General features: G+C 42.3%; 2 protein-coding genes and 1 non-coding gene across 7 annotated transcripts; 1 reads left to right on the top strand and 2 right to left on the bottom strand.

Moving 5' to 3' along the window:
- Positions 1-242: 242 nt before the first annotated feature.
- brd1a (bromodomain containing 1a) lies at positions 243-16,543 on the bottom strand. 3 transcript variants are annotated; one of them, XM_085375349.1, is made up of 13 exons: positions 16,080-16,543; positions 13,814-15,215; positions 13,568-13,736; positions 13,110-13,241; positions 12,861-12,989; positions 11,178-11,490; positions 10,752-11,072; positions 5,532-6,113; positions 4,997-5,138; positions 4,670-4,803; positions 2,600-2,709; positions 2,035-2,189; positions 243-1,332 (listed from the first exon to the last, which is right to left on the bottom strand). In XM_085375349.1, the coding sequence occupies exons 2-13, from the start codon at positions 15,196-15,198 to the stop codon at positions 1,149-1,151; spliced, it is 3,756 nt and encodes a 1,251-aa protein (XP_085231475.1). In that variant the 5' UTR covers positions 15,199-15,215; positions 16,080-16,543; the 3' UTR covers positions 243-1,148. The 3 variants fall into 3 exon arrangements, with proteins under 3 accessions (XP_085231475.1, XP_085231476.1, XP_085231479.1); XM_085375350.1 differs by having other exon boundaries at positions 13,580-13,736; XM_085375353.1 differs by lacking the exon at positions 2,600-2,709 and having other exon boundaries at positions 1,250-1,332; positions 13,580-13,736.
- Positions 11,695-11,767, bottom strand: trnak-cuu (transfer RNA lysine (anticodon CUU)). The gene has a single exon. It is a non-coding gene; the product is annotated as a tRNA-Lys (tRNA).
- On the top strand, positions 16,430-24,404 carry zbed4 (zinc finger, BED-type containing 4). Of its 3 annotated transcripts, XM_085375348.1 has the most exons (3): positions 17,300-17,409; positions 19,980-20,214; positions 20,413-24,404. In XM_085375348.1, exons 2-3 carry the CDS (start codon positions 20,173-20,175, stop codon positions 23,953-23,955), a joined length of 3,585 nt encoding a protein of 1,194 aa, XP_085231474.1. In that variant the 5' UTR covers positions 17,300-17,409; positions 19,980-20,172; the 3' UTR covers positions 23,956-24,404. The 3 variants fall into 3 exon arrangements, with proteins under 3 accessions (XP_085231473.1, XP_085231474.1, XP_085231472.1); XM_085375347.1 differs by lacking the exon at positions 17,300-17,409 and adding an exon at positions 16,430-16,458 and having other exon boundaries at positions 19,980-24,404; XM_085375346.1 differs by having other exon boundaries at positions 19,980-24,404.
- The last annotated feature ends 396 nt before the right edge of the window (positions 24,405-24,800 follow it).

The raw sequence follows: 24,800 nt of genomic DNA, 5'->3' as shown, positions 1-24,800 counted from the left end.
TCTTCTTTTGGTTTCTTGAGAACATATGTTGTGTCGAGAACATATGTTGTGTCCACAACATCACACACTGCCTGTATGAGTTTCAGAGGCTTACAAACTGTATACTATGTATTCAAATCATATAAATATATAATATAATATATATATATATAGATATATATATATATGTGTGTGTATATATATATATATATGAACAAAAATATACTAAAACTATTTGTAATACAAAATGATTTAATGCCAAATGGAAGCTTACGATAGAAACTTCAATAACTTAAAAAAAATGAATAGGTTGATACTTTTCAGAAACATGACAATTTAGCCCTAATCTCCTTATTACAAAGGCTTTTGCGTTTGTTTTACTTTTTAAATTCTTGTTCACACAGCACTGGCAAAACAGCACTCCCCCTAGTGCCAAGAATGCGTCAAGTATAAATACTAAGAAAACACCTGTACAGTACTGATTCCTGTCAAACCTACAAAATAAGTTAATGTCAGCCAACTGTACACAGTATTTACATTTACAATACAAATGGAGCTGACTTGAGAATGTAAAGATAAGCATAACATCAACACAGGCTTTGGCCACAAATTTGATGCTAGTAAAAAGCCTCTGTGAAAGCATGAAATGTACGATCTCGACCGCTTGAGAAGTTTTGCGGCCCACTTTTAGCATGAGGACGACTGTGGCTGGATGCCAAATTAACGGTTTAAAGTTTAAGTCAGTGTGACAGTTTTCGTTTTACTCCGAGTCTTGACACCACAGACTGATTTGGTAAAAGGCTACCAAAAACGTATGAAATTAATCACTGACACTTTTTTTTTTTGCCTTGAAATGATAAAACGACAGTCATGGGTGACTAGAGTGAGGGTGGCAAGGTGGGATGACAAAAATAGCAGTCTCTAAGCATGGAGGTGGTGAGGAGAGATCGACACATTCATTTCAGCAGCAGCCGTATCCCGTCGGGACGTGGTAGGAGCGTGTACAGACAGGAATGGATAAGGAAGAGACACCACCTGTTACAGCAGGTGCCCAGTAAACATTTCAGTCTCCTGCAGAGACAGAGGGGGTCCGGGATGGGTGTGAGGGTAGTCACAAGCTATTTGGTACAGGAGAGGTACAAATCTGTGTGTGTGGCAGAGAGTCAGAGTCAGTCTACGTCGCTGAGGTCGCTGACTGGCTCGTCCTGCACTATGCTCAGGTGGTTCATGGCACGGCTGAAGGCGATCTGGACAGCCTTACGGATGCTGGATGTGCGTCCTTCCATCATTTTAATCTTGTCTATGGTCTTGTCTATCCCCAGAGGAACCATCTTGGATCTAGGAAGCCATTGCCTGAAGGGGAAAGCAACACTAGTGTCACATCATTGGAAAAGCAGCTAGAGGTCAATATTTCCTATGATTCTTGACAGGAAAATAGCACCCTGCTCACAGGAAAAAGCAGAAGAAAAGCTAAAAACACAACCTTAACATGACAACAACCATATATATTCTGGGTTTTGTTTATTTATTTTAAAGTAACTGACCACAAAAAACTCTTTAAAAAAAAAAGTTTAATATTTATGGAATACAATAAGCATCTATAATTATTTTTCCCTTCACAAACAGCTTTAATTATGACCGTTTTATCATTATTAGAAATGTTAATGTCTACACTGGCCCTGCGACGTATCAGCAAATATCTTGGTATTTACCAGCATCAGTGGAGACTAAGCTGTTGTGTCATATCAACTTTGTGCTTGGTTTAAAAAAAAAGAAAAAAGAAAAAGAAAGAAAAAGATGTGATGAACAGCTGAAAGACTAACACAGGTCAGTTCTGTCTAATATAGAAAATGTTCTTGTAAGAAAGCACAAAAAAAATACATTTTGCAATCAGTGCATCCCAAGTGTACATACAGGAAAGCTAAAAGGTTTTCTGCACGGTGACGGGAGTCATGCCAAAATAAATGTGTGAGGTTTTGGAGGGTTTTTTGTACACTATTTAAATGATCCAACTACCCACTTTACTGACTGATAAATACAGACACTGGCACTCACCAACTGCGCTTGTTGTCGAAGAAGAGGACGAGGTAGAGTTTCTCTTCTGCTTTGTACTGCATCTGTTCTCCAATGCGCAGCACGTCCAGGGGAGGCATGGGGATGGAGACCCCATTGTGCTGGCAGCCCACACGTGGCATGTGGGGGTCGATGATCTATTTGCAGTAGGGGAGGTAAAAAGGGACGTTACAAACACACACACTTATAAAACATGCAAAGATATAGCAGAGAGACGTTTGCAATTTACACACACATGCACCTCCACTACCAGCTTGTGCCACTAAAATTTTGCTTCCTCATTTGTCTCTTCATGCAAAGCTCAAATTGCTGGTTTACAGAGAAATGCTGCCACCTAGAGCAAAAACTGAATATTTTTACAAGCAGCAATCTAGCCACGTTGCTGCTGAAAACAACAGCTGTAGTGAAAGGATTGCTTCGTCCTGTGGATAAAAGTGTCATAAATTTGCTATCAGTGTGTCCTCAGACTGGGAAGGAGGCAAGAAAACGTCAGAATAAAAAGATTACAGTCAGCGACTGTCATGCTTTCTCTCCCACAAGCACTCACCAAGGCAGGGTAGGAAGGGTATCCACTACATTTGGCCCAAACTAGCTTTAGGGGTTCCAATGCAACAGTTGCAGCACTAGCAGGCATCCAAATATTGCTGTTGCCAACCTCTATGGAAGTGGGAACAACACCAGACAAGTTATGTGTGAGAGTTTAAATGCACACAGAAACACATTTCAAAAAAATAAAGCCATGCTGCAAGTGCAGGGGCACCAAATCAGGGTGGGAAATTAACTTTGGGAGCCACGGTGAGAGAAAGATATTAAAATTTACCAGCCACCCTCAGCTGTTAATTAACCAAAAGGGAATTTCAGATGAGGGCCGAGTCTCCAGATGCTGACTGGTTAGATGCCACGGTGGCAGCAGCGTATAAAGACTAGCCAGTCAGTGCCAAAATTCACAAGAACTTGGCTGGTAGCTGCAGTTAATTTCCAACCCTGATTTTATATGTATGTATGTATGAATACCAGGTGTCTGCTGGTTAAATCAAGTTAAACCTCTGAGAGTGCTTTGACACACAGTAGCACAAAAACACAGTTCAGCCACATTATTTAATTTCAGAGACGTTTTGAAACGTACGGGACCAGCAGACAACTGGGAGTATACATAACGATGTTACTTATTAGTCGTACCAATTCAAACAGACTACAATACATATTTTGTTAATGTTGTTAATATAATCCCATTTTCACATATTTACACTGGATTGTCACGATACACACTGTATATTTTGGTCAAGAAGAAATTGGAGCCTTTTAACCCTTTAATACTAAGTTAATCATATTTTATGCAGTTTTTTTGTGAAACTTTGGGACATCTATATCATCAGGGTAATTATTTTTCCTGAGAAGGCTGCAAATTCACACGTTCACATATAATCAACCATGTCAACGACTCATTTTGAATGCCTTTTGAAAAAGAAAAAAAATCCATTGTTATTCAGTATTTTTTTTTGCACCTGCCTTATTAAGAAACGGTTAATAGCCAGGAGGCATGGCCGACAAGAGCAAATATAAGAAATTCCCTAAATGTAGGCTGTCAAAATAACGTGGACAGTTAACCTGCCATTGTCTGTCATATGTTTATTATAATAATAATAATAATAATAATGGATTGGATTTATATAGCGCTTTTCAAGGCACCCAAAGCGCTTTACAATTCCACTATTCATTCACACACTGGTGGAGGCAGCTACGGTTGTAGCCACAGCTGCCCTGGGGCAGACTGACAGAAGCGAGGCTGCCATATCGTGCCATCGGCCCCTCTGGCCAACACCAGTAGGCGGTAGGGTAAAGTGTCTTGCCCAAGGACACAACGACCAGGACAGCTCTATTCTACAGTGCGTCTTTTTCCCCGTCTCCCTCCCCTCACCACCAACCGTTCACAGCAGCCTGGACCTGCCAGAGGCTTCTTCCTGTTAAAGTTTTTTTTCTTCCCACTGTCACCAAGTGCTTTGCTCACAGGGGGCAGTCTGATTCTTGGAGTTTTCTTTGTATAACTTAGAGCAGAGGTTGGGGAAATCCAGGCTTCAAGGACCGGTGTCCTGCAGGTTTAAGATGTGTCCTTGATCCAACACAGCCGATTTAAATGCCTACATTACCTCCTCAACATGTCTTGAAGTTCTCCAGAGGCCTGGTAATGACCTAATCATTTGATTCAGGTGTGTTGACCCAGGGTGCTATCTACACTGGCCCCTGATGACCCCTGACTTAGAGGATATTTATCTTACAATAAATCACCTTGAGGTGACTATTGCTGTGATTTTGGATATATAAATAAAAGTGAACAGAACTGAAAAGACTGATAATAACCAAGTTTAAAGACTACTCGTAAAATCTGTTTACACCCTAAAGTTGTTTAAAAAAAAAAAAGTTTCCTCTCTGTTGTTAACCTTGCATTTACCTCAAAAACCCAGTTTCACTATGGTTTTAATAGATTTTGTTTGCAGGACTGAGTAAGTTAATAAAGTATATTACAATTTAAAATAGTTAATATTTGTATTTCTGTGAAAGATGTCTACCCACTCCCCACACATGCATAAAAATTATTTTGACAATCTGGTCACGTTACCAGCAGCGATTCGTGCAGCTTTTGCAAAATTCCCAGTTTCGATGCAGGCGATTAATTCGCTCTTGTCATCCACAGTGTTTCTCCGGACTAAGGCGGGTTTTCCCTTCCCACATTTTGGAAGACTGAGAATGGTGCTAAAGGAAAAACACAACACAAAGTCAACTTTCAAAAATATCTGGTGGCACGCATGCTTTGATAATATAGATCAGATACACAGCTGCCTAAACAGGCAAACTGCCTGCAGCAGGCCTGTGTTACATTATCTGCTCCTTCTTCATTTGTATTCAGCTGCAGATTATCAATGGGGAGGGGAACAAAAATTTTTACCTGGTGTTTCCTTGCAGACTGCTACATGAGGATATGGATGACTCAGAGGCGCAGCGTCTTCGAGGCTCCGCAGGTCTACTAGTTCTGCTGGTTTCTTCTACTTTTTTCTGCTCCTCAACCTGAAGAGCACCACTTGGCAGGCCTAAAAGAAGCAGAGCAGCGAATTCCAAAAATATTAGACTGAGATCTAAAGGCCACAATCAAATGACGATGATCAAGCTACAGATTGTTAAGCCATTCTCTGATTAAAGCCAACAGATAAAAAGGAGTAAACAAGGGAAGTTAATTAGGACTGACTGAAATGACTTTTATGACAACTCTCTGCATTGTTTGTGATGATAGATTAAGAGGTTGGAGGTATAGCTCAATATTAATGTAGTAATTTAATCAGAACCTTTCTATTTGTTAAATACCAGAACACAAAAGCAGAATTTACCCCATGTAAGAACGTTAAAACAAGAGACCATATGCAGAATCAATCAATGTTTATTTAAAATCTTGTGTTTTCAGAGGACTTCCTCAGTAAACTTCTCACCAGTGTCGAGTCGTTTAACTGGAGACTCGCCTGACTCTTCACGCTCTTCCTCTCCACCCTCCTCCTCTGCATCCCTGCTGCCGCTGTGCTTCCTCTTCTTGCCATGAAGCAGAGTCTCCAGCCTGGGTATGACCACTGACAGGAAGGACTTGGAACCTAGCTGTGCGTCATCTTCATCTTGCTCCTCCTCGCCCTCTTTTCCGTCAGTCCTGTCGGACTCTTCGTCTCCGCTCCTGGGTAGCTTCTGCGGGCTGGCTGCCTTCGACTTGCGGAAGAGAACGGCGGTTCTGCGGTTAACTGCGCCTGTGGGCTCTGCGAGGGTCGACGTTGCCACCACGCTCACATCACCTTCTAACAAAGGGTCCTGGAGGCTGTTGTGTGCGTGGCCATTGAGACATGCGGGAGAGGAGAGCAGGTCTGGTATTTCCCCATCCAGCTTGGCTTGCTTGCCATGAACCTTGTCTTCACAGTCAGGGGCGGCATCTATTGGTTTTAGGGTTGGGGGTTCGGGATCTGTGTCTGAGTGGATGAGGGGAGGAATGGTATCCGATGGCTCCAGTTTTGGAGGAAGAGACTTATCTCCTGTGGGGCAGAGAACAATGAAACAATAAACAGTGGTGAGCTTTATCATCACACAGGGTTCTAACAGTGTAGTGGTAGCTCAGTCGCCTGCCAGGCTTAAGTGAACCACTAAGCACAGTGGATATTTTTTAAAGACCAAAGCAACTACTATTTAGTTAGCTATTGTATAGGTCTCTCTGTGTCTCTCCTCCTGGGTGCAGGACTGTTCTGGTTGAGGCACTGCACAATTACCAATTAGCATTACAGTGATGGAGGGCTGCACATGAGTCAAATACAAAATTAAACTATATATGAACCACTAGCGCTTCCCAGTGCTGCAGCAGCAGACGGGTCTAACAGTATTCCTTGTGGAAAAATGATTTTAAACATCTAAGTTTTATACATTGTATTTAATGTAAAGGAATGTTAAATTACTAACCACTGACACAATGAGTTCAACTTACATCCTAAAGTGTCCATGACGGAGACCTTTCACTAACAATAATTTGCTGCAGTGCCCACACTTTCTCCTTGTGTTTGCACAAATGCTGATGTTGCACATTATTATATGACCTTTTGTTTATCATACAAGTAAAACAAGCAGTGTTTAGCATAAACAGGGTGATCTTTATAAAAAAAATGAACAATGAATTTTTCCTTTGCACTAGCAAAGGATGTAATGCCATCTTTGAATTGCAAACTCTTAATTTCAATAAGTGGCTTTAAGCTTGAGAAAGCCACTGCAGTCACACTCTGTGTGTGTGTGTGTGTGTGTGTGTGTGTGTGTGTGTGTGTGTGAGAGAGAGAGTGATCATGTCAAAATGCTGGAAGGTTATTTTTCCATAGATGTGGACAATGCCACTTCCTCAGACCCATTAGGGGTTTGAGTTCCAAGAGGGAACACGCTTGTTTTCGGGATTTAGCAATAACACCATTTATCTGATGCTAAGCACAACCACCACTGACAAGTAAACCTCGAGTTGTTCCGATTTGGTTCAGCGAGTCGGAATAAAGACTTCGCAAATCGCTTTGTGTATCAGAAAGCACTTTGAACAATTCTAGTTTTAAAGTTTAGCCATCCTTTACAGAGTATAGATCAAAGCTAGTGAGTTTTGTTTTTCACACATCTACAGTTTTTTTTAACCACCTGTGAAACTCTTCCTGAATAAAAATGAAACAATACTGTATTTTTATACATTTTGTTTCTACAGTCAGACTCGTGGGAGTCTGCAGTAACTATTTAGTGTTTTATTTCATATTATTTATTTATCAAAATATACACTCATGGTGTCCTTAAAGCAAGGAACATTTCTGTGACTGAAATTAGAGGGGAGAGGGTGCAAAGGTCTGAGCATCTTTTTTCTCCCCTTACATTCAGGTCAATTTTTATGCACCAATTTGTGGCTTTTCTGCTGCAGTCTTTTTGGTCACATGTTCCAAAACCCTGGACTTTAATAGCTTGTATTGGTTTCTTCGAGATTGCTGCTCATGTTCAAAGACGTTTAGCATAGTAACAAAATCCTAATCACATGTTTCAGATATGTTAGTCAAACTATTATTTTACAATTAATGAGCAAATAAGGAAGGAACCAATCCAAGTTTGAAAAATATCACCTAATAGATAGCTTTGTTGTATTTGAATTAGAGCTGGGCGATAGAACGATAACGATATGTATCGCGATATAACTTTTACTCGATAGAGAAATTAAGCTATCGCGATAGACCTCGCCGCTCTTGTCCTCTTATAAAAAAAAAAAAAAAAAGGGTCAGCCGATCCAAATTCAGTAGCGCAGAGCCGAACCAATCGCTGCCGCAGCGTCACGTCGCGTGACTTGTTACGTACAGCGCAAGTGCCAAGCCGCACGTGTTTGTTTGGGAAGCAGCCAGCGGGTAATGGAGCCAGCGCATAATGGAGGAAATGAGCGTGACCGAAGAGAAAACAGATGATGGTTCCAACGCCGGAGAGATTGTCGAACGGAAGAGCCATAGAAGTTCCGTAGTGTGAAGGTATTTTGGCTATTTCAAGTCTGACAAAAAACAGAGTAGCGTGCACTGTAAATTGTGCCGAAAGCAAGTCTGGAAATACAGTAAACTGGTGCATGCGTCACACTGTGCGCCACGTTATTGTTTCGGTGAAATGAATTTCTACAAGACTGTTACTGTTACTTCTACTCTCTGCAGTGTTTAAATGCTTACATATACACACAGTTACTGTCCGTCCACACATACGACTCAGTTCTGCTTCTATGCCCCAGCTTTGTTTACTTTTTCCCACCGAGGCTTCTAGACTTCTGATTGGCCAACATTTCTGCACGGTTAGGAATCTAGCGCCACCTGCTGCTTTGGCATGTTCATAGCAGTGTTTTCCTTCATTTCTGCCTTTATGTGTGGACGGGATTATTTTTTAAAACGAAAACGGAAAATCTCAGTTTTCAAAAATACCCGTGTACGTGTGGACGTAGCCTCAGTCTCTGACTGGAAGCGCTAATTCGTCATTCGGCTTTTGTCAGACTAAAGTAACTGTTTGAAAAGCTAAGCTATACAATAAGGAGAGATTGAGAATTTCCTTTTAGTTCTCAGTTTATTTGATACTGACAAAAGTTAGTCAGTTTTGTCTGTTCTTCTGTAAAACAAACTAAGATTTATTTTTAGAATTAATATTTTGTTTCTAAGTGGAATTGACAATTTAGTCTGTTTTGTTTGTTCTATTTTGAAACTTAAACGCTTTAGCGGCTGCCTTTTGTGTAGTTTGCAATATTTGCCTTTATTTATCTGAAAAAGTCTCATGTTCCTTAAGTACATCTACCCTGTTGAACTTATTATGGGAAATAAATATTTAAATAAAAACAAGCTGCTGATTATTTCACATTTTACTTGTGAGCAACGGCACATTTAAATCTTACAAATATAGTTATTTGGCTTATATCGTGATAGATATCGTTATCGCCTGAAATGAAAAAAACATATCGTGATATGAAAAAATCTCATATCGCCCAGCTCTAATTTGAATGTTTTATTATGGATACCTATGATTATACAAAGCACATACAAATGTTATTATTAAATGAGTAGGGAATATTGGTCTCCTGTGGCTGTAAACATACATAGTTAGCCATCATCTTGCTGGATGACAGACTGTTTTTGGGATCAAAATTCAGATAAATGCAACAACACATGTGTTTTAGTATTATAGGTAGCAGCGTATGTATTGAGCCTGCAGTTCTCCTAGGAAATGACAGGGGCCACCTACACCTTTAAGGAGTCTAATCTAGCCTCACAAAATTAAGAGGGAGGGGGACACCACAAATAGTGTAGATACCACAATAGCTCCACTCCAATTTGCTGATAACAAAGACAGTATGAAAATATTTTTCTTGTTGTCCATTTTGTTTGTTATTGTGAAATCTGCTTTGTTCCATAGGCTAGAATGTTTGCAATGCCTAACAATAGTTTTTGTTGGGTTCTTTGCAGCCAAGTGACCGTGAGCCATGTGATGTTCAATTGTCTGCCATTTCGATGAGTGTGACAGTGTAGTGACAGAGAATAAAGTGTCTGTTACACAGAGTAGTCTGGTGCATGACCATCTGGCAGCTACTGGTCGCTAGGAAAAACATGTACTCTCTGACCAAATGGGAGAAAGCCTCCCTGGGATTGTTTTGCTCACTTACAGATATCTGCATTTACCTGCCACTAGCAGGAAATATGCAGACTTGTCTGAGAACGCTTGTCACACACTCTGAGTGATAGTGAAGCTGTAAAAAAAAAAAAAAAGAAAAGAAAGAAGTTTGACTTCAAAGTAAAAGCTGTGTCTCGGGGCTGCAGCCAACACGTGCAACTTTTACTTTGTAACTGAGTTTTCTTCCTTTCTGGTTTGTGTGACATTTTTTAGTATCTCTCAGCTAGTAGTTAGAGAATGTTTGCAGACAAAGGCTCATCTTCCTACAGGTGACTGGAACAAAGCAACCACATGGAGGATGATTGTATGTTTGGGGATGTGTAAACATTCTCCAATTCTACCCAGCAGCAGACAGCATCCTCCAGGAACCCACCAACCAGTCAGGGAATGCACGTTTTACCTTTGTGGTTGCATCACATCCAATATTAATTAAATAGTCTGTCACCAACATGTCAGTGATTTAACACGAGTAATTACTACTTATTTTGATACTGATTACTACACCTGTATTGTAACCTCTCTACTAGAAGTATATCTATTTATCTGTCCATTTATGAATTTGAAAAAGCTTCCTGGGTGGAAAAATTACCAAATTTTACTCTAAACTTGTGTTAAACATTAATATAAAGTAGCTACTTGTTAGAAAATAATATAATAATCAAAATGCTCTAAGAGTTTTCACCTCATCAACATAGTATACAATTTACAAACATCACCATATCTGAAAGTAATGCTCACTTCCGTATAAACAGAGCAGGTTTCATAATCATTCTTAAAACTAAACTGTGATATTGTGATTTTCCCGTCCTCCCGACATGCTTTATAGAGAGAACATCATGGGACTTTCTGGTTGTGGTTAGGCTAGGTTAAGACTTAGGTCTGACCTTTGACCTATACTCGTGATTCTCTTTACAATCGCAGAGACTGTGACGACCAGTGGGTCAAGCAGAAAACCAACTTCAAAATAAAGCATTCACACATACCGTCATCCTCGGAGAAATGCCCATTGGGCTTCAGTCTTTCTTCCTTAGCTGTAACCAGCTCTGGGAGGGAGAGAGCTGTTGAAGACGATGCTGAAGTTGTTGGAGATGACGAGGAAGAACAGTGGTGGTGAGAGGGTAGAACTCTCTTCAGGCTCATTTCGTTGCGCACATCATTGATGGTCTTTTTCAGCAACTTGAGCCGCTTGCTGCGGGAGGGGCTGGACTTCATGGCACAGGTGAGATCAAACTTCTCAAGTAGCTGCTGCAGCTGCTTGTCCAGAGGCAGCTGCTCCCGATTAGCTGGTACTAGTAAACGGTCCACTAAGAAGATAATTAAAACAAAAAACAAACAAGGAATCCTTAGAAGATAGATTGACCATAACTACTTTATAACTAGTTATTCAGAGAGGCGTGCTCTTCCCTTACCATCCTCCCAAGAAAACGATGGTGGTGCTTTGACTTCCGGAGCATCTGCAAAATGCATGCCGCTCTCCGTGTCAAAGCCAATTTTCTCTGCATCTCGACGGGCCTTTCTGAGCAAGGCCCCACCCTGGTCTCGGAGTCGCACAGCAGCCCGATAGAAGTAGGTGTCCTTTGAGTTATATTTCATACAATTTTCAATAATGAGGTTAAAGTCATCCTCAAATTGATCAAAGTTGTTGTAGCCTTGGGCATCGATGCGTTTCCGCATGGTGGAAAAGTCCATCGGGTGTTTGATGTGGTCGAGATAATCAGGCACCTACGAGAAAGCATCAGAAATATGAATATTTTGTAAATTACTTTTAATAATGTTTAAAAAAAAAAGTAAGCAATGTTTGAACTTGGCTTTTTAAATTAAAGATTCTTGACAGCAATTCAACCATATAGAAATTCCACCCACCCAATAACAGAGTCTATTCCAAGAATCAGGAACCTACTCAAACAGATTCAAGATCAAAAGCTGCGCCCAACGTGGGGCTCGAACCCACGACCCTGAGATTAAGAGTCTCATGCTCTACCGACTGAGCTAGCCGGGCTTATGAGGAAGAGCACCCTTCACCTCTAAGGCCTCCCGACCATGCAGCAGACCATGAGCTCTTGTTACACATTCACCCTAACAGGAAGTCACATTGCTTAACACTTTTGCAGAATGGGGGGTGGGGTGGAGTAATGTCTAACATGAGTCACAGAGATCAGAACATGTGACTGGAGCAAGCAGTTGAGCGCTGGTTGCTTGCGTGAAGCTTCTAACAAATGTTTGAGAAAATGCAGAATAGAAAATTCTTTAGTAATTTTAAAAAGTCTTATTTTGTGTGCCGACGATTTATAGTCAAGATGTTCACAGACATAAAATGTACTTTCCCAGAGTACAAAAGTGATCAAATTGACTTCCACAAATAATTTATGTCAATGTACCATTTCTGGTACACTCATCTGACAGTCAGGAAAAAGAACTAAAGGCAAAACACAAGGGAAAGTGTAGAAATCTGAACCAATAAGCCCTCTTTATAGCCAAATTTTACAGTTCTTTTGACCAATAGTCTTCTGGCATCTTAACTCCCTCTGTTCTCTTTTTTTCCCCTTCAGCTTCAACAAGTTGCAGCAGATGGCTGCCCCTCCCTGAGCCTGGTTCTGTCAGAGGTTTCTTCCTTTTAAAAAGGAGTTTTTCCTTCCCACTGTCACCAAGTGCTTGCTCATAAGGAGTTGTCAGATTGTTGTGGTTTCCCTCTGACATTGTAGGATCTTCATCCTACAATACAAAATGCCTTGAGGCAGCAGTTTTTGTGATTTCGTGCTATATAAATCCCAACCAGCACACACCTTAACTATCTATCTGTTGCCAGATATTACAGTTGTTCCTACAAGCATGTCAGCACTTTTTCTTATCCACTATTCTTCTTCGAGGAGCTGGCATAATGATACATGGCACATCCCATGTGTTAATCAGTGTTTGAATTGTATGTGTCATTAGTGAAAACACAGCAAGGGACTTGGCAGAAACAAGGCAGAGCCAGAAAGAAGCTTACAGTTTTAAACTTCTGCACAGAATAATTGACAGTACTACAGAGTGAATCAAAGTACAATCATGGATAGAATAGATGGAAAGTGTTTGAATATTTGCTGCATCACCTCAGTGACATCGACAGGCTGGGTGAAGATCCTGGCCTGATCTTTTGCCTGGAGCTGGTCCAAGAGGGCTCTGAGCAAAATGCTAAAGGGTGTTAACTGCATCTCTAGAAGAGTCTCCTGCAGTTTAATCTACAAGAAAACAAAAGATAACAGTGAGCATCATCACATTTTTGTTTTGTTTGAACTTTTTTTTAAGATATTAAGACAAGCACAACTCTGTCCAACCATGCATCACTCCCCTGTCCTTACCTCTTCCCGCTTGAGCTTCTCCCTCTTGCGAATTAGTTCCAGCAGCAGTCTGGCTCTCTCTAGGTCATGTCGGAGGCGGTGCCATTCCTTCAGCTGTTCCTTAAGTGCCCTGCTTTCCTCTTCACTCTGCCTCTGGGGAACGCATGGAAATAAAAAAAATATAAAGGCACATAAAAGAACTGAACACCAGAAAATTATCAACTTGCACAAATTCTCAACAAACAAATGCAACAGCAACTTCTTTCATTTGGCACATAAGATGCCCATTTCACAGCAAACTGCTATTGATTCACACAGCATGGTCAAAAATCTCATTAACACAAGCAATAAAGTGTTGAACGAAAACATTAAATTGTAACAAAAGCATAATTTATGACTGTGCAAATAATGAGACAACATATTTGAAAACCTTGGGAAAAAGATAAATGAAGGCTACAAGTCTTGTGCGCTTAACTGACAGAGGAACAAACCGGTTGCACATTCTTCTGTGACTGCAGTCTTGTCTGAAGGCGTCTGATGAGGGGCAACCCATTCCTGGACTGCCGTTTCAGTCTCCAGTAACTGAGGACCAGCTCTACAAAGACTTTCTTCTTCTGTATTGATACTTGATTCAGAATGGTTTGTAACCTAGAGGGATGAAAATGAGGGATTTTAGAAAACCAAAGCCATTTCCCACTTAAGTAGAAGGTTGTAGAAAAATATACCTGTGAGCAGGAAAAGTAGGCACAGTAGCAGGCGGTACAGCTTCACTTTCCACATCAGGCTCGGGCTTCTTGCTCTTACTCTTCCGTTTCTGTTTTCCTTTGGACTGTCCTTTGCCCTTGTCCCCTTTCTTACAAAGTCCATTTCTGAGTTTGGCTTCATCATACATGGCAAGAGGTCTCCTCACACACCCGTTAGGTGTGTGGGCGCCACAATAGGCCGTCTTTTTCACAGAGAAGGTGGGCTCTCCTGTTTCTGTCACCTCTTTGATTGGCTCCATCCTCATGAATAGACCAGCCTTTTGGGCACAGCTGACATGGAAGGCAGTGTAACAGTTGGCTTTGTGGCACTGGATGCAAGCGCCGACCCCTTTCTCCTTGCAGAGGTAGCACGTGAGCTTCCAGCGTGCTGGAGGAATGTGGCTGATGCCGTCGATGGGCTCAATGAAGGTGGTATTGGAGAAGCCCACCTCTGGGACCCAGAGGGCACAGACTACATGGCCCCAGCGGTCATCATCAGTCTTTTTTACTGCTCCGCCCTTATTAGGGCAAAGGATGCACTCTGCTGGCTGAGTCGGCAACTGAAGGCAGTGTCTGCAGTGCCACTGACCCTCGGGAATGTAGGGCACTCCGTAACACTCTTGGTGTACGGCCACGTTGCACATGTCACAAAACAGGATCGCGTTGCTGTTGTGACACTCTCCGTCCATGCAGATGCAGCAGACAGCATCATCATCGATAGGAGCTTGCCTTTCGCTCCCTTTGTCCAGACTCTCCAGGTACAATTCTTTCTCAAAGCGATCAATAAGGAACTCAAAAACATTGTGAGACACCTGACTAACCCCTTCGCTTCGTCGTTTTTCATTGACCAAATCCAGCCAGGCGTAATCTTCTTCATCCATGTCATACTCTGTTTCCTCATCTAGTTCTTCCTCCGTCTTATCTATATATTTATAAAAGGCAGATGGGCGTTTAGGAACAGCTGGAAGATTATATTCTACAGTTCGGAATTTAGGCTCTGGAAGTTTTGGGCTAGCGTGGCTACCAGCGTGGTGTCCTCCTCCCTCTACATGGCCTGCGATGGCAAGTGCGGCATTCTTCTTCTCCTTGTTTTTCAGTCTCACTGACCTCAGGAGGACCTGCTGTTTCGATTTTTCCGCATTCTCCTTATTGCTGGTGCATTCCATTATCTCTTGCACCATGGGGTCATCATCCGAGATCACGTCCAGCTTGTCATATATGCTGAGCCGGTGGATGCGGCCATCGAGTTCGAACTCTACCATGCGCTGCGCCTGGGCATAGGTCAAGATCTGCTTGTTGGGCGAGGGCTTGATAGGAGATGGCGGCCTCTGCACCGCAACCCGGTGCTGCCGAGCCTTCTTCTTCATCTTGACGCTCCGTGTTGCTGTGGAGATACACGACAGGGATAGCGGTTAGACATGTGTATGGGATGCCTGGAAGCATCCCAGTTGAATTTTCAAATAAAGGTAATAACAGTTACATTAGAAAATTAGGTTATTTACCTAATCACAGTAAAATACAATAATTTCACTGCAAACTTAAAGACAGACTTAATTCTCTGATACAGCTTCTTTTATGCTCAACATTGCGACGAAAATAAAGTGTTAATACGCAAATAAGACGTCTGGTAAAAATCAGTGTACCTGTTTAACTGACAAGCAACATCTTCTTATTCCAACTGATGTCTTTTAAATGAGAACGGGAGGGGGGAGTTAAACACTCTGCGGGTTAAATGTATTAGAAAGTAACAGAGTTTTGGTGACTAAGAGGGCAAAAGAAACTTACAGTTTTCACCGATGCCCCCTGCCCCCCCCCCAAAAAAAAACACAGATTAGCTGTTGTAAATTAGAACATAGCAGCCAGTTTTTACGTTACAATTTTGTCAATGAGCCCATGCATTTAAATGGGGGAGGGAGGCGGTTACACGGGGCAATATGGGAGCGCAGGAGTTAGCACTTGCCCATTTGCTGCAGAGGTATAACGCCTTTTCAGCAAGGACTCGCAGCCAAAGTGACCAAGGTGCTAACAATAACATTAGCTAGCCAGCTAACTAGCAGACGGAGCTAACCGTCTGCTAAAACGGAGCGAATCGCGTAAAAAACAAAAACAATAAAAAACAGTAGCCCTTAAAAGGCCGCACTATAGCTAGTTAAGCCTATACATATTTTTTTCTTTTTGCATTTGCACAGCATGTCCCCTTTTCGCCAACGCACCGACCACAGCATAGCAAATAAAACCCAGCACATACCTCAAATTCACGAGCAGTTTTGCTAGCCAGCAGTCCTACAAAGCAATGGCAATACGGCCTACTAAGTGGCGCTAATTCCGGGCACAATGTTCTCATCCAACGGGCGATACGGGGCTCTTTTCAGTTGCTAATAAAAGAGGAAGAGGCCGCTTTGTACCTTGAAGTTTCGATATTAAACTCTACACAAAGCACACAAGTATTTGCTGTGTGGGCCATTTACTGGCTAGAGTCACTCGTTAGCCACAGTCGAGCAGAGGCAAATAGCAGTAAGAGCAGCAGCCGCACGAACGGATCATCCCCCAACACAACAATGCGTTTCAGCAGACAACTCCCACCCGTACGCACCGGTCTACGTGTGACGCTGGAGGTCATGTCTGTGGTGAGTCGTAGATTTCACACAAAAGCCCATCTGTCACACAATCAGTGCGTTGCCTTTTGTAATAACCATACTAGCATTGCAAAGACAAAGCTGCAAACCTAACAAAGCGCGAATACGGACAGTAGCGCTATGTAAGGAACGCTGAGACATGTCTGTTTTGACTCTGGGGGCCGTGGCTATCAAGTCATAAGAGCAGCGGATAAGACGACTTTCAGAGTGTCATGCTCTGGCGTTATTATTTGCTCTTGTAGTAATAGAGGACAGGTTGGAGGACACAAGCAGAACATGCCACACCCCAGTGACCGGTCCGCTGGGCCCAGACGTCTTTTTTAAGGGCAAGAACCCCCCTCGGTTTAGCGCAGTTATAATTTGCATTGATTAAAATATTTTGCATTTACTTTTTTTGGACCCCAACGTGGCACTCCAGACCGTGAACGCAACACACGCGAAAAGTTATTTATTAACTGATGTATTATTTCGCAATAACAAATGGATGTGTTAGTTTTTGGTCCTGTTACACCGGCAGCATGCGTAAATTTCTAAAAAAAATCTAATTATTTTAATTTCTGTGAAAATAGGTTATTAGGTCGTGTAAACGGGTCGACAAGTTAACTGAATATGCAAATGAAGTAATTGAATCTATCATTAGAACGGACTAGTTAAACATTTCTGTTTATAATTAGTGAAACGTCAAAGTAAAACACCGTTTTATGCAACTTAATACTAAAATTTATTACCCCCTTCGCCATACTGGAGACCCAGTGCCCGGTGACATCATTAAAACCTGTTCCTTCCGTCCGTCGCTGTGTGGAGCTGCTTCGGCCGAACGCGAACTGCCAGCAAACCAGGAGACAAAAGCAACAAAAGTGAACCCCCCTCCGGATCAATTAAATGTGTCATATTTAACCGTTTAGGAACCGAAACCCAGTGAACAAGTCGTCGTACTCAACAGTAAGTATACTGAACTCGTATGTGTGTGTGAAAGGGGCTGAATGTGGTGAGGACGTCGCGGTGAGTCTAGGTCTGATTCGGATCCCGTGTGGTTCGTGTGTCGCCACGGCTGGGTTCTGCCTCGCCAGGTTAGCTAGTGTGTCCTGTGTGTGGCCTAGCTGGCAGCTAACCAGCTAGCAGTCATGGTGTGGTCCGAAATGTGCTGAACGTGTTCCTCGGGGTAATGCAAGGCTAATAAGGTAGTTGTAAATGCTGTTATTTTTTGTGATACAAATCCACGCCACACAAGTGTTGTGTCTGCGTGGTTTTTTGTCTGTTATTAGCCTTGCGGCTAAGACAGTTAGCACCAGGATAGCCACCGTGGTGTTTGCTGATGATGTAGCGTAACTGCCAGTAATGTTTATTATAGAACGTATTGGCATATATTGGTGGTGCAAGTTTAATGGTAAGTGTGACTTTTTGTTCGTTAGGGGTCGAGTCGAACGCCGGTGTGTAAATACCTATTCACAAGTTCTCTGCTAAGAGAAGATGCAGGCTAGTTAGCGTTGGCTATTTCTGCTGTCCGCTCGCATCTTCCTGACTAGCGCTTTAGCCAAACCCGGAAAACTGGTTTGCCACTGCTCACGTAGAAAATTACTTGGTTACATTTAAAAGCCCCATCTCGTACTAGTATTTCGTTTTAAAGTTGGTTGTTTTTGGACACATTTTAATGTGTGATTTATGTCTAATCTAAATTTGAATTTTAGATATATTTTTCTCTTTTTTTTTGTTTGTTTTACTTTGTATTAGAAAGCTCATATTTAAAATAACCAGATTTACATTTGAGCGAGTACTTAAGCTAATGTTCTCAGAGCTGATGTATTTTTTTTAGTTGCACACATTTGGGTGTTAACACTGAGTGAGTTTTGTAGTTAAGGAAAAATTGCTTCAACACTGACCCTAGTTTCTTTTATTTGGTTTACACAGCATTCTCTCAGTTAGCTGGCACATAGAGGCACTATGTTATTATATGTTATTGTAAATTTGGCAGTAAATATTACTGCCAAATTATGGAACAGAGGCATAACATTAATTTGTCATTCTTAATGGACCACATTAGACCTGACCCCATGGCCTATTATGTGTCTGCAGTTAGGTTGAATTATATTTTTTTAACACCTTTCAGAATGAAAATGCCTCCACCAATAAGGCTCAAGAGGCTCACAGGAATGATTTGAATATTGAAAGTATGAATGAATCCTATGCTATGGCTTTCCTAGTAACAGAATATAACACTCGAGGGAGATTTTGTGCTGATGTGATAGAAAGCTACTGTTATGAAAACACCAAATGGCAGCACATATTGGACAAGACAATAATAAGAATTTTTCTGTGTTTTTCCTTTAATTTTTCACTTGCTTGTTGCACCTGGGTATATAAAATTGTATTATATCAGATTATCATACTTTTATACCAAAAAAGGTTATTACATTGTAGGTTAGTACTCTCAAAAGTGTTTTGCTTGCAGTTGTACAGGTTTGTTTTTGCTCATAAACTGCTCAAGGATTTCAATACAATTCAATCTACATACTCAAGAATGTACTTGAGTAAAGTTTTAAACAGCTTGGCTGTTGTGCAGCATATTTTTAGTGGTACATAAATGTGATGTGTTACTTAATACAATCAGACAAATGGTAAATGGCCTATATTTGTATAGCGCTTTACTTAGTCCCTAAGGACCCCAAAGCGCTTTACACTACATTCATTCACCCATTCACACACACATTTACACACTGGTGATGGCAAGCTACATTGTAGCCACTGACAGAGGTGAGGCTGCCAGACACTGGCGCCACCGGGCCCTCTGACCACCACCAGTAGGCAACGGGTGAAGTGTCTTGTTCAAGGACACATCGACTGAGACCGTCCGAGCTGGGGCTCAAACCGGCAACCTTCCGATTACAAGACGAACTGCCAACTCTTGAGCCACGACCGCCCCGTATAAGCCAGATACGGGGCGACGATGAGGAAACTGTTCAAATCATTACATGTGTCAAAAGATTTTTTTATCAAGTCTTGCGCTGTGGAAGTACGGGATTTTGCAACTTGGAACAATGATCGTGTGAAGCAGCAATTCAACGGAATACACTTTGAGCAGTGCTCTGCTCATGAATTTCCTAGGTAGCCAAGTGCATTTAAAAGCTATGACGCAATACTTGAGCATCACAATGATCCTTAAAAGTGCAAGCTGCACCTGAATACTGCAAGACTAAGCCTCAACCCGTCTGTCTATTCCGACAGAATGGTTTACCCCTTACAAAATCAAAATTTCTATGTTTACTAAAACTGTGCTTGCAGAGTCAAATCAATTAGCAGTCCTTCTTGTAAATTGTACGTTTAATGAAACCTGATTTTACTTAAGTGCTTTTGTTTTTCAATCTCTGTACTTTCTTGTGGCTGTGTGTGGCTAAATGAAAGTACAATCTGCTGTTTATGGCACAACATGTTGTGTTACTGGTTTTTGGAGTCGTGTTTATTTTTAGAATACCCTTATCTGATCTATTTTTCTCTCGCTTCCTATCTTTCTCTAGGTCTTGTAGGGAGGAGTGGAGCTACTCCAGTCATAAATGGAGAGGGACGAGCACACGCTCTGTGTCCTGGACGGCAACACCCACATCCCAACACCTGCTTGAGAGCTGCTGTATCGATGACCACAGTTGAAAAAAGCGATTGCATTTGACACCGCAGACCTGACTATTCTACAGAAACACTTGGGCTGCTGCCATGGATGGGGAGGAAGAGGTCTCACATATGGGCGAGGAAATGGTCAGTGAACCTAATGGCTCCATAGAACGCAGAAAAAGAGAGGCAAAGGGGACCTGCCTGAAAATTGAAGGGCAGGATGGCTATGTGTTCAAATCCTACAGCATTAGCCCCCGTGAAACTGCTGATGCAAAGTCACCTGCTTGCTCCTCAATAACACTGGATAAAGACTCTCTTCCTTGTTTCAACTTTTCTTCTCAGGGTGACGGACTGTTTGAGACAGACATGGCAAATAAGAGTGCTGCAGCTTCTCCCACTCTTTCAGACAAATGCCTAAACATTGACACCGAGGGAAATGGAGAGAGTGAAAAGTATGAAAATGGCAGCGAATTGAGTGAACATGGCAAAGGGGAGATCCAGGATGCTAATGGAATGGAGGAAGAAACCCAGGATGATGACAGACTACCCTTTGGCAGCTCAGTTGGCCCTTTTGTAACTAAAGATGGCGATGACTATAGCAATTTACTAAGTGGATACACAAGCACCCTTTATGATGTCGCCATGGACGCTGTCACTCAGAGTCTTTTGTCATCTATGAGGAGTCAGACCAACCCACGGAAAAAATCTCCAGCATGGAATCATTTCTGCATATCACCACGAGACAGTACCAAAGCAATCTGTTTATACTGCATGAAAGAGTTCAGTCGGGGTAAGAACGAAAAAGACCTCAGCACGAGTTGTTTAATGAGGCACGTACGAAGGGCTCACCCCACTGTGCTTTTGCAAGACGGAGCCGACGCATCCTCAAATAATCTGACTAGCCCTCTTGCCTCATCTTTGATACCTCCCTCCCCAAACTCACCAAAAAACGGAGACTTGACAAATAGCATTGTTAGCTCTGCCTCAAAAAACACTTCACCGTCCACCTCCTCAGCTGAAAATTCAGACCTGTCATCCAAAGAAGTGTTACCCAAAGTCGAACCAAAACTAGAACCGTATGCCAATGCCGACGCTGTTTGCAGCACCCTCCCATCCTCACATTCCAATGAAAACAATGCAGAAGACATGTCAGACGGAGGGCCTGAGCGCCTTCCAGGGACCCCAAAAAGCTCTAGCTCCCGTCGCAGGTCAGCTGTATGGAAACATTTCTACCTGTCGCCTGCTGATAATTCCAAAGCAGTATGCATTCATTGCATGAATGAATTCAGTAGGGGTAAAAATGGAAAGGATCTGGGGACAAGCTGTCTTATCCGGCATATGTGGAGAGCCCACAAAGAGGTTGTAATTGAGGAGAATGGACAGGGAAATCACATTCCGCCACCCTATACTAACCCGCCCTCGCTGCTGTCCCGCACTCAACTACAGGATCCACTGGAACTCAAAAAAGAATCACCCCTTCTTCCATCATCACCAGAAACCATATCAGATGAACTACCCCAAAGCATGGAGGAAAGCATGGATATAAAGGAAGAATCTGATGAGGTGATGCATCTCTCAGGGCAGGAGACCACACTCAACCTCTCCTTCAAAACTCATGGGGAGGACACACCCCTGACTTCATCACCATGTGACCTCTCTGAAGGCCCCAGCCTCAATCAGGATCATTCAGTTTTTCAGCAAAACAAAAAGATCATGAAACGGGTTAAATCAGAAGTGTGGCACCATTTCATAGTGTCACCTGTTGACCAGTTAAAAGCACTGTGCCGTTACTGTCCGTGTGTCATCAGTCGGGGGAAACGGGGCGATTTTGGTACAAGCTGCTTAATGAGACATCTAATGAGACGTCACCCAGATGTCCTCAAAAACCAAAAAAGCACAGATGATAAGGAATCTTCCCCTCATCCCTACACCAATCTCACTGCAACAGATCCAGTTTCAGCCAAAGAAACTGAGAATCCCCTTAGTGAGAAAAAAACACAAACCATGCCTGTTTTCAGTAAAAAGACGTCAAAACTGTGGAATCATTTTTCCATTTCGCCTGCTGACCCTACAAAGGTGGTTTGTTTGCACTGTAGCCGCACAATTAGCAGAGGCAAAAAGACTACAAACCTCGGCACAAGCTGCCTTTTCAGGCACATGCAGAGGTTTCACGGACATGTTCTTGAAAGTAACAATACTATCTCAGGTGATGTGCCGTCTGCTGAAATTCATGTTAAACAAGAGCTCATGGACACTTCTGTTTATGAAACGGAACAGAATCGTGAGAGATTTGATGAACACCACCCGGTTGCCAAAAAAATCACCAAACTTATTGCAGAAATGCTCGCACTGGATCTTCAGCCATCAGCTATGGTGGAGAATGCTGGACTGAATCGACTGCTAGAGTACCTCCAGCCTCAGTATTCTCTACCACCCTCTTCTTACTTTACCAGCACTGCCATACCAGATATGTATGAAAGGGTGAAGGAGGTTGTGTTGACCCACCTGAAAGAAGCTGAAGGTGGTGTTGTCCACTTCACAACTAGTATTTGGGTCAGTAGCCAGACAAGGGAATACCTAACCCTTACCGCCCACTGGGCGACGTACGAGTCAAGTGTCAGACCCCAAGGTCAAGACTTTCACTGTTCTGCTCTCCTAAGTGTCTCACAAATAGACTCTGATCACGATATGCATGACATCCCAAAGCAGCTCGAGTATCTGTGGGATTCTTGGATCAACTCATCAGGGCTGAAAAAGGGGTTCACTGTAACAGACAACACCACCATCAAAAACACTTTGGAGGACCACGGTCACTTCACCATGCAGTGTTTTGGACACACCATCGACCTCATTGTTAGTGAAGCCATAAAGAGCCAGCGAATGGTTCAGAACCTTCTGAGTATTGCACGAAAGATCTGTGAGCGTGTGCACCGCTCAGCAAAGGCCAAGGAGAAGCTGGCTGAGCTCCAGAGGGTCCATCAGCTGCCAGAGAACCAGCTCATTCAGGACGTCCCTTCCAAATGGATGACCTCCTTTTTCATGCTGGAGCGACTGGTTGAGCAAAAGAAAGCCATCGACGAGATGTCGATCGAGTGCAATTTCAGGGAAATGATCAGCTGCGATCAGTGGGAAGTAATGTTGTCAGTCTGCAATGCACTGAAACCTTTTGAAGTTGCCTGCAGGGAGATGAGCAACCGCACTGCCACTCTGGGACAAGTGATACCACTCATTCATATTCTCAACAGAAAAATAGACTTGCTGTTTGACGAGACCGTGGGAATAGACAACATGCTCAAGTCTCTAAAGGAAGCGATGGTGAGCAGGATGTCTGCAACTCTTCACGACCCTCAGTACATATGGGCAACCATGCTGGACCCACGATACAAAACGTCATTGTTCACAGAGGAAGAAGCTGAAAGATGTAAACAAGACCTGATCCGGGAGCTGGACATGTCCTGTTCTACCTCAGTTGCAGTCAAGCCTCTGCTGCACAACGGCTGCAATGAGGCCAACGTTTCATCCAGCACCGCAAATTCAAACAAGGACAACCTCTGGTCCTTGATGGCTGACATCAGGCAAAAGATAAAAAACGAGGAGAAGCCAAAGTCCTCAGAGCTGGCAGTGCTGGAGTATCTTGAGGAAGACATACTTGATCAAAGCTGTGACCCCCTTGACTACTGGAACCTGAAAAAGTTCCTATGGCCTGATCTTGCCAAAGTAGCCGCCCGCTACGTGGGTTGCCCTCCGAGCATTGTCCCAGCAGAGACACTGTTCAGCACAGCTAGTGTCAACTGTGCCCTGAATCAGCCCAGGCCTTTGCTAGAAAACATGGAGGGTCTGCTGTTCCTCAAGGTCAACCTCCCCTTGATTTATTTTCAGTACTGATCATAATTATTTTGTTGAGCATTAACTTGAAAACCCTTTATTTAAGGACCAAGTTGCATAGCTGTGAAATGGGGGGTGGGGTTCTGTCGGGCAAAATGTAAAATATCATTGAATACACTGATTTTCAATGCAAAGGCCAGATCGAGGCTTTATTGTATTCTCTGTACTACTGTTAAAACACTTTGGAGCTGTTGTGATGAAAAGTCTCAGAAGTGTATCAGGGAGGGAGGGTTTTTCTAGCTGTAGGGGTTGGTGATAATGTGTTTGCTTCTAAATCAATGTTTTTCCTTTGTCTACTCTCTCCTTGTGCCTTATCCAAAACTACTTCAGGTCAAAAACGCTGTAAATATTGTTGAAATTGCGCAGATCACGTCAGGATGCTTTTTTTTAATATTATGATTAAAGATAAGAGTTGTTTTCTGAATGAAAACATGGCCCCCAAAAAATAAATAAATGCTGTGACTGAAAGATATTTTAAGTTTATATTATTTAATTTCCATTGTGAATTTGTGGCTCACGGTACTGTCATTTAGAATTAGTTTTTTTTTTTTTTTTTTAAACTTGCTGATATGTTTTTGAGATCATGTATAATATTGCTGTATTTTCTGAATAATGGGGTTTGTTTGGAATATACAATTTGTCTCTCAAGCACAATTTAAGTTTATGTCCAGGGGTTTAAATTATGGGTTTATTATTGAGTAAAACAATGTACTGTACATTTTTATATTAAATGACTTCTGAACCTAATTTCATAAATGTTTTAGCATTGAGACTGGAAACATGCAAATTTTAGTCATTTGTAAATAAAGGTTTTCCTTACACAATATCGTAGTCTTGTTCTTATC

Source organism: Diplotaxodon limnothrissa, linkage group LG17, assembly GCF_057381915.1.
Source record: "Diplotaxodon limnothrissa isolate DT_005_m linkage group LG17, D_limnothrissa_male_GT1.1, whole genome shotgun sequence".
NCBI lineage: Eukaryota > Metazoa > Chordata > Actinopteri > Cichliformes > Cichlidae > Diplotaxodon > Diplotaxodon limnothrissa.
This window is presented reverse-complemented; position numbering and strand designations above follow the sequence as displayed.

Bases quoted from the DNA above. Each gene is read 5' to 3' on its own strand.
- zbed4 (XM_085375347.1), top strand. From the start codon at position 20,173: ATGGATGGGGAGGAAGAGGTCTCACATATGGGCGAGGAAATGGTCAGT.
- brd1a (XM_085375349.1), bottom strand. From the start codon at position 15,198: ATGAAGAAGAAGGCTCGGCAGCACCGGGTTGCGGTGCAGAGGCCGCCA. The intron at 11,491-12,860 runs GTGATGCAGCAA...GCTTTCTCGTAG, and splicing joins AGCCTGTCGATGTCACTGAG to GTGCCTGATTATCTCGACCA. The intron at 4,804-4,996 runs GTAAAAATTTTT...TTTTTCCTTTAG, and splicing joins AGTCTGCAAGGAAACACCAG to CACCATTCTCAGTCTTCCAA.